Source organism: Acromyrmex echinatior, chromosome 15 (genome assembly GCF_024713525.1).
Source record: "Acromyrmex echinatior isolate Ae372 chromosome 15, ASM2471352v2, whole genome shotgun sequence".
Lineage (NCBI taxonomy): Eukaryota > Metazoa > Arthropoda > Insecta > Hymenoptera > Formicidae > Acromyrmex > Acromyrmex echinatior.
Genome location: NC_141866.1, coordinates 8467903 through 8481513, shown reverse-complemented (window position 1 = coordinate 8481513; position 13611 = coordinate 8467903). Strand labels below are relative to the sequence as shown.

General features: G+C 33.8%; 1 protein-coding gene and 1 long non-coding RNA gene across 4 annotated transcripts in view; one reads left to right on the top strand and one right to left on the bottom strand.

The window, feature by feature from the left end:
- Positions 1–13611, bottom strand: part of LOC147907259 (uncharacterized) — a 72428-nt gene that overhangs the window by 13514 nt on the left and 45303 nt on the right. The window contains exon 1 of one of the 2 annotated variants that reach the window (XR_015547653.1): positions 1666–1797. The exons of the other annotated variant lie outside the window; for it this stretch is intronic. This is a non-coding gene — a long non-coding RNA (uncharacterized LOC147907259). Of the gene's footprint in view, positions 1–1665; positions 1798–13611 lie in introns of those variants that run through there. 2 annotated transcript variants of the gene reach the window in all.
- LOC105145685 (tRNA-specific adenosine-34 deaminase regulatory subunit ADAT3) lies at positions 1755–13576 on the top strand. 2 transcript variants are annotated; one of them, XR_015547647.1, is made up of 3 exons: positions 1760–2000; positions 10142–12322; positions 13523–13576. XR_015547647.1 is itself a non-coding variant. In XM_011055439.2 (2 exons), exon 2 carries the CDS (start codon positions 5277–5279, stop codon positions 6540–6542), a length of 1266 nt encoding a protein of 421 aa, XP_011053741.2. In that variant the 5' UTR covers positions 1755–2000; positions 5269–5276; the 3' UTR covers positions 6543–6871. The 2 variants fall into 2 exon arrangements, 1 of the variants encoding a protein (XP_011053741.2); XM_011055439.2 differs by lacking the exons at positions 10142–12322; positions 13523–13576 and adding an exon at positions 5269–6871 and having other exon boundaries at positions 1755–2000.

The window sequence follows — 13611 nt, the reverse complement described above, 5'->3', positions numbered from 1 at the left end:
AGGCTTAAAATTCTCTCTAGCTCTCCCTCTCTCAGCTTTAAAAAGAGACAGATAGAATTTTAAGTCTCGCTTAAAGTTAACATTGAAAAACCTGAGTCCACTTAAAAATTCTAAATAAATGTACATATTTGTGTATATTTAAATTTATTTAAAATGTTCCATATCAGTGCTTGATATTTTTCATAGATTTAATGTCATGTATCAACCCAGAAAAAAATATTCTATTAAATATAATTATATACAATTATATAAAATTATATGTAATTATATATATATATATAATTGCAGGGTTGGCAAAGAGTAGATAATGTTTTTTTTTTAAGAATATGTCATTATGTTTCTTTTTAAATATACTTTTAATGTTTCAAATATGCTTTAAATAGTATTATAAAAAACATGTTTAAAACATATTAAAAACATCAATTAAGCATGTTTTAAACTGTTTAAAATATATTTAAAACATATTTTTTACTAACCCTGTAAAATTGACATATTTATATAATTATATATAAAATATGTCCATATATAACATTTTTTCCCGGGAAGACATTATAAATTGAAATAAAAGTGTCTAGCGCTACTTCATTTGTATCATGTCAACACTCAACACATTTTTAAAAAAATTTGGTAATTATACTATTTATGAGAGGAAGCGTGACAAAGCAGACAGCGCACTGTCTACTATGATTGATCCGAATTTGATTCCCGATAGATCCAAAATATTTTCATACGCTCGTGTCTTCTCTCGGAAGGAAATGACAACCCACCGAGAATATCTTTGCCAAGAGCACTTCTCTAAAATTTTGTCGATCACAATCGACATTAACTTGTAGATCCCATATGACTATTAACAATAATCAACGTGCACACAAACATATGTAAGAGAAGTTAGCACGCTCGAGCAATATTCTAATGAAGTCTCTAAAAGGCAAAAATTGAAACAACGGAATTTAAAGAAGCGTAAATGCCTCTTTTACATTTCATTGTTTCAATTTTCACCTCCTAGAAGTTTTATTTATACTTCTATTACTCTCCCATTACATTCGACTTACGCTCTGATTTTTATTTTCATCAATGTAGGACTGAGGAGATGACTCCATAAGCAAAGTTTCAGCTTTAAGAATCTGTTTTGTTAATTGCAATAATATTTTTTAATGAAATTATGAACAATCAAAAGTGATCCTTTTATTTAACCCGCGATAACTCAATAACGAAAAATCTCAGATACGATTTTTGGCTCGTTCAAAATTTACAATATATATACTACAAGATAATACAAAATAATAATAATATAATATATTTTTATATTATTATCGAACAAATTATTTTCCCCTTCTAATCATCTATTCTTGTATTAGTTTCCAAATTTTTAGTAATTGGATAAAATAAAATAATGTAAATGTAGTAAAAGCTTAAGCTTTACATAAGAATTTTTATGTAATAGATACAAAAATCAAATTTTAAAAAATTAACATTCTTTTACAACAAATTGTAACTCTGTTTTATCTGCTTTAAAAACTACATGTTAAAATGTTGCTCATAAATTTCGTAACATTGAATAACTACAATATGATTATTTGAAGAAAGCTCCTGTTTGAAATCCGATTTCGGCGACCATGACCGACTAGCAGATTTCGCTGCAAAAAAAGTAAAAATTGTACGAACCTAACGATTGGTGACCGAAGCTGCGAATATCCCTGCCTCTCGCAAAGTCTTTCATCTCGCCGGCAGAAGGCGCCTCCATCGTGGACCCTGATAAACAGCTAATGCTACATACCACAAAGAGACGCGAGCCGTCGTGACGACGCATACGAAGTACTTCGGCGCGCAATTCTCACGTGTGTTTCGACGTGTTTCCGGTTACTATTGGTAGCACAAATTTGCCGCGCTCAAGGAATATTTTCGGTGTGAACATTTGATCGTCAAAGGTCGGGGAAATATCAAGAGGAAACTAGGGCGTATTTTATACCGGCCGTAGCCTCACCGTCGTGGAGCAGCAGGTAAAAATTCTTCGAATAAAGTGCGTGCGTGCGTGCGTGCGTGCGTGCGTGCGTGCGCATGGCGAACACGTGGCGTCGCGACGGCGCGTCGCGGATGCGACGGGCCATCGTTCCGCATCAATGAAGTTCCGTTCTAAGCAACCATTGACAGCCAAGCTTAACGATCGACATGTCGCAACCCAAGGCCGCGGAGGACATGTTTGCCGCTCGAACTCGATTGCTCGAAATCGCCGCACTGCGAGATTTCCCGCTCGCATTTGAACGACTCTCGATGAACGACCTTGTTCTAGGAAAAGAAATGACAAAATAAAGAGAAAATTTAAGCTAGATTTTCCTCGGAAATTTGTATATCGCGCGTAGCCGCGTCGTGACTTTCAAAGCGGTACTTCGCGACGTCGAGTGGACTTCGTTTACTCCGCTCGCTTTTGCTGTTCGCTTTTCTGTTATGTAAGGATCACGCTCTGTAAATGTGCAATCTTAGACGCCATCTTAAACGAGCGGTGCGACTCGTGCCGGAATTCGAATGCGCTACGTTTGCAAAATTTTCATAATCTATTGCTCGATTTAAAATATTATATAGAAAAGGACAGACAGTTTGTTAAAAATAACCTATAATAATACCTAAGTTTTCTCTTCAAGGAAAACTGAAGTCGATTAAGTTGCGTTTAATTCAATTATCTATAGATAATATAATTACGGAGAAATGAACATTGTATCGATTACTTGTCAATCACGGTATAATGTCGAACAAAAATCTTTTAAAATTACTGTTCACGCTTAGTTTTATAAAGCGTGATTCTCATTTGTCCATTGGACAAATAATCCTTTCCACACTCTAATAGCACAATTTATTGGTACAATATTAACCCAGTATATCCTCAATGCATGTCAATGGTTAAGCAATATATCGCCAATGAATTGTGCTGCATGATTTTCTTATGAATTTTCATCATTTTTTTATTTGTATCTTATTCCTTGAGACATAAACGACATTGTGACAAATTAAATCAATACACATTGCGACGATAATTGCAAAAAAGACACATCCCAATAAAAAAACTTTTATAAGCATAGATTAGATTAGAAGCCGATAACAATTATTTTTTGAATAACAATTATTTTATATATATGAAATAGATTAGATTATAAATCGATAATAATTATAGATTGATAATTATTTTTTATGACATACTCTGTTAGATATTAAAGGAACAATGATAACCAATCCTTTCAATTAAACAACGTTTTATTTTTAATTTCAATGTCAAAATGTAAATCAATCCGTTCTGTGATTAAATTGCTTATTTTTAAAATAAACAATCACATTTTTAAAGTAAATTCATTTTAATGTATCCACTTAATTAGTAAATAACTAAATATTAGTCAAATTTAATACATTTATAGAATTGTTACATTTATTGAATCTGTTTAACTCCATTGTTTTAGTGAAATTAATGACATATTGAATAGGAATAGTGACGACCTACAGAAATGATTAAAAATAACTCAAATTAATTTATAATTAAGTATAATTTGACATTATAAATTTAACAGTGCATACGATATTAAAAATTATCATGAAAATTTATTAAAACCACAAAAGATAAATCAAATTCGGATATTTTTTATCATATAAAAAACGTCATATCTCGAAATAATGTACAGTACATTATCTGTAATTTAATTTTCTTCTGTATTACGAATGATGGCGGCATAAAAAAAAATTCGCTTCATTGATAGATTATTAAACTAATTAAGATATGAATCTAAACAATAAAATTGCGCAACAATTAATTTTTCCAACTGTGCAACGATTTTTTAGATTTCCAATGATAGAAAGTTTTACAATTTTTTAACTTAGATACGGAAGATGCGTATTATTACGGTATCACGATATCTGCTATCAGATGACTGATATATCGTGTAAAGTAGGTTTTCAGCAGAGTAGCAACTATATGTGTCACTCATGCCTCATGCGTGCACAGTTTTCTGGAAACCGAGATTTTGCGTAAAAATTTACCGAGTGCCAATTATTTATCAATCGCGTGACGCGATGCATATCAACTTTCAACTGCAACTCTGTAAACTGTACACGGGAATATGATATGTTACACAATCAAAAGACGTAGGAATTTATTTACGTAGCAATTTATTTATATGGTGAGGAAGAAAAAATAATATAAATTAATAGGCTATCATGACTCGCCTATTAATTTATGTATTTTATATTATTTCTTCTTCAGTAAAAATCTCGAGTTATTCTTCATAAATGCTTATTCTTGATATTTATTTAAAAGTATTTACGCCTCTCAATCATATTTCATGCATTTCACGCATTTGAAAAATACATTTGTTGGAACTTTAAACAGAGTGTTTACGTTAAAATTAGATAGTTTCGTTGACGGAGACGTTTCATTATTATGACGTAATAAATGGCAATGCTATCTCTTCACTACGATTAGACTTTGACGACCACACGTTCAGCATATGTTTACGCACAGTTGAAATTAAAGGAAACTTTGGCTCGAACTTCGGACTTTTTAATGCAATGTCTCGCTTATTCTTCATGCAGACAGCGATGTCATACAATTGCGCCTAACTCTGACAATCGATCCGACCGTGGCCCAAGTTGACAGCAATTTAAAATCGCTTCTGCTCCTTCGTAAGATGTCCCGCGGGATAATTCCGATTATAATTAAGATCCATCCGGCGCCATCCGGATCAAGAATCAACTCCCTTCTTCTTTCCTACTTTCGCCGAAATCTCGATATTTATGATCGTCCCATGCGAAAACATCCTTAGAGCACTCTCGTAATCGGTCGATATTTCCAAATATTTCCATATTGATTATGGTTCTTCACATTTTACATCATATTTTATAAATTTGCATACCTTTTTATATTATATTATACATCTACGTTTGGAAATATCGAATATTTTCAAATATCTATAGAATCCAAAGAGAACTTTATATATACATATATTCTATATATTTTTCACATAATTATAATATAATTCGTCTTTCTCTGTACTTATAATACTACATTTAAATTACAAAATAACTTTATAAAGATGAATAATTGTGTTGAATACTGAATGTACGAACATTAATATCGTGTAAAGAAACAATCTCGGAAATAATGGTAAAAAAATAATTTTCATGAGATAAAGAGATAACGAGATAAACTCTTTCCTGTTCAACAGAACGGTGTATCGCAAATATCACCGAGAAATCTTCTAATGATAAGTGAAGACAGCGTCTTTTCAGGGTGGAAGATGACGTCGCCAAAAAGTGTCAAGGCACGCAAGATGGAGACTGCAACTAGAAGCTGGACGGCGAAACCGATTCTAAGCTCGGATTTCACAGAAGCTCCTCCGCTGCAGGAGGTCTATGTGGGCGTTTTGAAACAACGGAAAGACACCTCCATCGCAATTAAAAGTATATCTACTATTTTGCCGGGATTCGCTCATCTAAAGCGCTGTTCCAACGGGAAATTGCTTTTGGCTCCGCTTCATTTGGACGAATTGTCACATGAAAAAGGCCACGATATTTCTCTCGGTGAAAATCAACTTAAAACTCAGTTGAAGGAGAGAGGATTCGATCTCTCTTTGCTGGAAGAGAAATTCGAAATGACGAAGGTGCCAGCCAAGGCGCCAAGGACGAAGATACAGGCCAGTGAAGCTTCGAAAATCTGGCCGGTAAATTTCCATCCTGATCAGACAGTTGAGAGTCTAATCGACGGCTCGATCTTTAACGACGATTGTTTATACGCAATCGAGCGAATCATGTCATTGGTAATAGAGGCTGCCAGGTTGGAGGCGGTCGGCAATGATCGCTGTACCGGCGCCACAGCGATCGTCGATCCCGTGGATGGAAGAATCCTGGCGGTGGCTGCCGCGAAAATTGATAGACATCCTATGTGGCATGCAGCCATGTTAGCGATAGATCTTATTGCTAGACTTCACGGTGGTGGTGCATGGAAATTGAACAACGAGGAATGCGAGGAAACGAAGAGACAAACAGATGTTATCGAGGAAGATAAATTTGGCGATGAAAGAACATATCCAAATATTACGACTGAAGATCAGATCTCGAAGAGGTTAAAAAGAATCAAGAGAAGATACGAAGAAGAGACACCGCTCTGTTATCCGAAATCTCTAGCTTCGCTAAAGTTTCCGGTTCAAACGTCCCTCGAGACGCAAGTTGTGCGAAAAGGGCGAAGAAATAACGGTACCAAAATCGAGAATTCGAAGCAAAAAGAATGCGAAGATAACGCGAAGAAATGCGGACCGTATCTCTGCACGGGTTATTGGGCATTCCTGCTGATGGAACCGTGTCCTCTGTGTGCCATGGCATTGCTGCATTCCAGAGTCGCGCGAATTTTTTATGGTACGGCTAATCAAAATGTCGGGGTTTTGGGCTCCAAGACGATTTTACATACGGTACCAGGCCTAAACCATCGATACCGAGTTTGGAGCGGAATCCTGGAACGGGAATGTCGACAAACAGTGGAAGAAATCAATGCTCGCAGAAGTTGCTGAATAATAAATTCGATGCGACACTATTGTAAAAGATAATAATAATCTAAGTGATTGCAGGGATAATTGATCATCGCAATCTCCGGGAATAACTGATGATATTGATGTCGCAAAGCCGGACAAAACAAAAAGGAGTGAAACATATATTTTGTTCTTGTGTACTTGACATTCTCTGTTTGTTTGTTTGTTGTCTTTAATTTCTTATGCGAATTATGTTATTTATACATACATGTGTAATTACATATAATGACATTTTTATCATATGTTATTTCACTTGCATAACATATTATGCATTCATGCGATGTAAAGAAATAAATTTAATAATAGAAAAACCGCAATTGTGATACCTATCAATACATCACGCGACTGACTTTTTCAACATTTCTCTCATAATATTATTCCAAAAAAACTACTGAATTCATTACTTAACTTAAGACTCCTGTTCATCAACCACTACTATTTCAAATTGTAATTTCCGAAATGAAAAAATGACATTTTTTGCAAATTATATTTGAATATAATTATTTTTCTATACAGCAATATTTGCAATCGATAGAAAATAAAGTTATAAAATATACTGAAAATTATCTTTTTGTCTTGAAGCAAAGTTAAAAATCATATTTATTTATATTATTAATTTAATAGAAACAATTTCATAGAATGTGAACATAATTAATTTTATTTTTTTGTTATTCATTTTCAGTACCCTCGAATCTGACTAACGACGTGGTATCGTTAATGGTATCACGCATTAAGAGTTGTCTTATTGAAATATATTTAATATTGAAAAATATTAAAATATTTTACAAGAATTTTTTATTGTATATTTTCTTATTTCTGACGTCACAGTTTGTGGTAATAGTGGTAAGTAAACGAGAGTCCTAAAATATTTCTCAGGAAATTTATTAAACAAATAAATTATTTCATAGATTTATCAATGGTGGATTATTACTTCGATCTCCACCGATTCTGCGACAGCAACTTAGATTCTTGCATGCTGCAACCGGTTTTATAATTTCAATCGAAAGCAGCACGGCGCAAAAGACTACACATGGTACGGACGTGCATTTGGCTATAATGACTCTCGATATATGCGTGACCTTGACGCATTGACGCGTGCATGTACGTCCGCATCTGCTGTCGCTTCTAGGTGTGCACCAGTATGCATGGCGAATTAACACTTATGTTTACTGACACACACTACGCGACGTTCCATCATTTCCCAAAGATTGTGAAAATCATTTCTGTATATCTATTCTTTTGTCTTTTGCTCTCAATGGCAGAGCGTATCCTTCAATGCAAATGCCGGATTTTGAAACGCTTGGGCCATAGCCAAGATATTTTTTACTCGAGGTTTCCAATAGACTATTTTAAAAGAGGGAACTCAATTTTTGGTCGGCTACAATAAAAAATTGGATTTAATGATCAGATTACGAATTCTTCAATCAGTTTTGAATCATTATTTATTACACACGATTTCGAGAATTGCTCCATTTCAAGAATTGCTCCATTTCGAGAATTGCTTCTTTAATAAAAATGTAAATTTCTGCAGGGTTCATGTATCCATAATCGATAATTGTAAGATAGGCCCGAACGTTACGCTTCAACATTTATTATTCGATAGCACAATTCATTTTGCGCGCACACTCATAAATCATCGGTATAATTTATGCGCGCCTAGTCGTTTAACTCTATACTTCGTGCCGTGTCGTCAAATCGTTTAATTCAGAGGCAAATAATCATGTTTCTCCACAATAATATACAATCTTATTTATCACTTATTTTTTTCTCGTACGGATTTCCCAGGCATGTTCACTGCAATTATCTTCTCTTTACAAGAGATGCTGATAATGAGCACAATGCAGATCGACGACGAATTTGCCAAAATGCTCATGGGACAGATAACATTATCAAGTTGTAAGATAACATTGATACATAACTTGATATGTAACATTATGATATATGTATAATATATAAAGTATACAGTATATAATAAATAAAATAAAATTCGATAGATTTCACAAATCGCTATGTACAGTTACGTGCAATTTTATCAATAATACAGTTTAATGACACTTGAGAGCACACAGCGCAGTCTGTGAAAGGTGCAGACAATAATTAATTAAGAGACATTTATTTGATGTTGTTACGTCAGTGACTAACATATCTCAGCAAAGTGCATCCTACTCGTTCCCATAAATAGGCATTACACATTTTTGAGCACGTGTCAAGCAGAAACAGTTTGTACATATACAGATATTTATACAGCTGTTTATAGTTTGGTCATTTGCATAAATCAGTATAAATATTGGGCGATTTTATTTTAGTGTTTCGACACTGGCAATAATTAAAATAATGTGAATCAAATATAGATATATATTTAAACAAATACTAATAAAATAAATTTCTTAAAATTTAAATAATTAGAAATTAATAACTAAAAATTATAAATAATAAATAATTCCTTGTTGCGATAATAAGTAAAATATCTAAACGTTGAATTCTCTCGATGTTACAACGGCTTGCAATGGTTATTATTATTTTACACCAATCTTTTAGATTTTTATAATTTCTAATGTATGATTCAAGAACATTGATGTAAATATAGATCCTCTCCTGCGATCAGAAATTTTTGTGTTAAATAAAAAGTAACGATGCCCATTGTGCACAACTTTGTTTACTACAAGTCAGGTCGTGACTCGTCACGATAAACTCAGACGAGTTGAAGCAAACGTTATGGTCGTTGATCTGGAAGAAATCCGAATGCAAAGTACAAAGCAATATTACGTCTACAACGAGAGAATTTTAGTGATTAAAAAATATTGTTAGGCTATCTAATAGTTTTGAAGGGATTATTATCTTAATGTATATTTTATAAAACTAAATTTTCCTATAGAATTTTGGCAGCAAGGATTTTATATATAAAATCTTAAAAGTTTGAATAAAAAATATTTAGATGTTACCAATCTTAAAAAAATATATTTTTTACGTAATTATAGGAATAAAAAAAATGACATCACTAGGATGTGAATTTTGTCACATGAATAATATGAAAACTACACACTAATGCCGCTAATGGAGGTATTCATCATTTTCCATAGAAGATGACACATGATCTGCAGTCGGAATTTTTTTTCTTTGACAATATGCAAGCGCGTTCGCAATTCTAGGAATTGCTTGAGTCGCTATAAAGCGAGTAGCGAGTACGCGATGACCCTGCGGATTGACATCGATCAACGAAACTACAGCTGATCCGGAGGAGAGTTGCTCGATTGTTCATGAAAAGAGAAGAAGAAGAAGCGAGAGAGGTGAACATGATGTATAAAAAAGTCGTGAACTACAAATTGTAACACGAAGAAAACATATCATGTTTATACAATAGCTGATGAAAAGAGCTGTTCTAACAACAAATGATGATTTTACAATGAAAATTTCATATTTTATATAAGAAAGCTTTAAATCTTGACAAAAATGTATTTTGATATGACATGTTATTAGTGAATTGTGTGCCAAAAATAATAAAAATAAATACTTTTATAATTTTATTTGTTTCACTGTCAATAGTGAGGTCATGAACATCGCTGTCACTTTTATTGTTTCAGGTCTTCTTCATCAAGTTGATGCAGAAACTTTCCGAATAAAACACACAAACGAGAAAATTTCATAAATTGAGAAAGATCGAATGCGAACAACAAATAGTGTTAAATTCTTCAGCAAACAGAGCGCGATCGGGCAGGAGATCTGATCGAGAAGTAATGTCCTCGGGAAACATTCTTTGAATAACCGGCACGTGGCAGCTCTGACAGACACATCGGCACCGCATCATCGTGACGTTCAGAGACGATTAGCAGAAACTGCGCGCGGAACAAAAGAGAGCCCGAGAAGTGAAATCGTCTTCTTCCAGACGAACGTGCAGAAGGAGGAACTTTCGAGGTCGTGCCATGCGAAAAGCCACGATATCAGAGATAACGTTTTGAAATTAATTAATCCGCGTGGCAAACAGGCTCGTCGCTCTTACGACGTGTCTGTCGAGACAACACTGGCAGTTATAATCGTTGGCTGCCAGTTGTATACTACGTCAATTTGCGAAGTACCGCATCTGGCCTCATTTTCGCATCGTTGAATAGTTCTGTCTTAGAATAGATTCTAATATCTCTAGATGACCGTGGAAATTTTCAGTGTCTTCAGCAACGAGACACGTAATTCGTAATAATATACATTTCTCCGATGATCATTACTGTGACGTCTTAACTGATAACTAATACAAATAAACTTCTCGCAGTTGCTCTCCTCGAATTCGCGATGTCTGCAACCAGAAGATAAGTTGAAGGCTGCGCATCTTCGAGATAAATTACTGGACTATCACAGCGAGTGCAAAACTGCAAATGATAAATTTAATTTGTTTGTAACGCAAGAAGAGAGTTTTTGAGGCATTAGAATCTTCAGGTGACGAATTGCGAATTTGCAAGACGACGTGATCAGCACGAGACAACGCTAGAGGATAAAGGAAACGCGTCTCGTTGATCAACACTGAGTGGTACCAATTGAGAGTCGACCCTCGAGAGTGGAGCCTATTGGCCAAGCTGTTAATTCCTTGAAGCACGTTTGGATTGGATCACTCGTGGACATTCCAGAGTTCGTGTCGGGACCGTTAGACAATCTATCGACTACCGTCTTACTAGCCGGACTTCTTTTCCCGAAGAAGATCCGGAACTTTATATCCTAAAGCTCGACAAGAAGGATCAACTGTCTGTGGATTTTTAGTGATTGTTCACCGGAGAACATATTAAGTAGTTTAATTCTTAAGAACGAAGAGGAAAATATTTAAACCAAAGTGAGATCAACAAATCATCAACAGTGAAGAAATCTCAAAATAACGTCATATTATTAACGCAAGAGGATTATAAGGTGCTTCTCGACATTGTATTAGCGATTACAAAGAGGAAGATTTTGATCACATTTGAGGTTCTCGACGACTGAATGGCCCACATTTACTGGCTGCTACTTTTCGAAAGACTCTGATAGTGTCTTTTTGCGGAGGTAACGGCAGGGATACGATATTAAAAGAAAGAAAAACGCGGGCATATCGTCAAGAGGATTAAGTCTTACCAGGAGAGCCTTCGCTTTGCAAATTGTTCTTAGAAGAACCAGATTTCCATTCGCCACCGAGAAGATTTTGAAACGTAGTGAACGAAACTCAAACTTCCATTGACGTCATTCACAAGAGGCCTCGTTCATTTCCTCCTGGCTTGGATTCTTTTTTTAGACGACACCATGGAGCGAAGGATTATGAAAATGTGGTGATAACGGTCAGGCGGAGGCCTCCGATATCCAAGACACTATCCAGTGTGTGAGCCATAGTCGTTAGAAAACAATCAAAACATACGTAACGTTGAGCCTATTCAGAAATTTCGGGAATATCCGTCAGTTAGAATTTTTTACATTTTCACGAGAAACAGATTCTTTTGGACAAGGATTACTCTGTTGTCTTTAACGTCTCTGACTGAAATATTGGGAATTATAACAACACTGATTAGATCCAAGGAGGCGTAAAAGTTTCGAAACATCAAAGCTTCGACTTGATCTTCTGACAGACACAAGATCTTGATAAGATAATTAAGGTGTGTCACACGGATACCTGCCTACTTCGGAAATATTTTTGGATATACAGAATTGACATTCTTTTCTTTTGTATTGCGTTGCAATATTTTTTAAGCGATTCTTATCTAAGGTGGAGGAGATACCAGACAAAAAGCATCGATCGTTAAAACGAATAGAAGAAGGTTTGTAAAATATTAAATATAATATAATATTCATAATATTAAAAATATGATATTAAAAATTATATATGTTTAATTTTATATTAAAAAAAAACTTTAAGAGAAATTTCGCAATTGTGAAACAATATAAGCTATGGAATATTAATATGCTGGATCAAAATTTCTCTATTATGTAAGGGGGAATCTAATTATAATCATAAATCATTGTAAATTATCTATTAACTTCTAAAAGCATGAAAAAATTAAAGAAGCTGATTTATACAAAAAAAATCGATTATCGCGAAACCGCTTTATGTTTTTGCGTCGGTCACACATAGCTTCAATTGATGTCAAACAGTGGCAAGTTATTCTGAGAAACAACTACAGTCTTTTTATTACTTAAATCTTATATGAACATTTAATGAACGCACTATTAATCACCGAATATAGAAGTATTCGATTATTGAGAATGAACATCGATCGATCAAATGACTAATCAACGTAGATTATATTGTATAATACGTTAAACACTTGTTTATGATGTTAAAAAGAATCATTATTTTAAGAAATGATTTAAAGGATGACAAATTAAAAATGTTCGCAATTTTTATATAAATTGTTTCATTTATATGATCAATGTTATTATTTTATTTTTATGTTTTATTTGGCGCTGCAACATTGTTGTACGATGCACCTTCACATGATGAAAAAATACATTATATATTTATACATAGTTACATTACATGACGATTGAATTTAATGTCAGATATATATAATTCTGCATTTTAAGAATATTGTGAATTTACTGAAGATGGCCAGATTGTGGCCGAAACGTCTAATGTTTTATTAATATAATGATAATTAAATATCACAAACAATATCTTGTGCGGTGATTTTTATGTCTTCTTTTCATAAGTTTTTATGTTTTAATTTTATAAATTCTGACTTGAATTATTTTTTGGTAAAGGATATTAAACATTTTATATTTTAAATAATCGCCCAGATTTAGAACAGAAATCTACGTCTTACAATATATTATAATCTTTTTTTATTAATTTGTAACGTGACACAGTTAACATATTATATAATCGTTATTAAAATTTTAATAAATAGAATGTAGCAAGATTTATTATTTTGATAAATTATTTTAAATGTCAAACGAAATAATTAACTTGTCAACTGAGTATTATTTTTACTTCCAAATTAATCATATGTTATTCACAGGAAAAGGTTCTCCACCGAAACGGCAACAAAGCTTCAGCACAACTAAAAACAAAATGCGTTGCAGCCAAGGCGTGGCAATGGTATTCGAG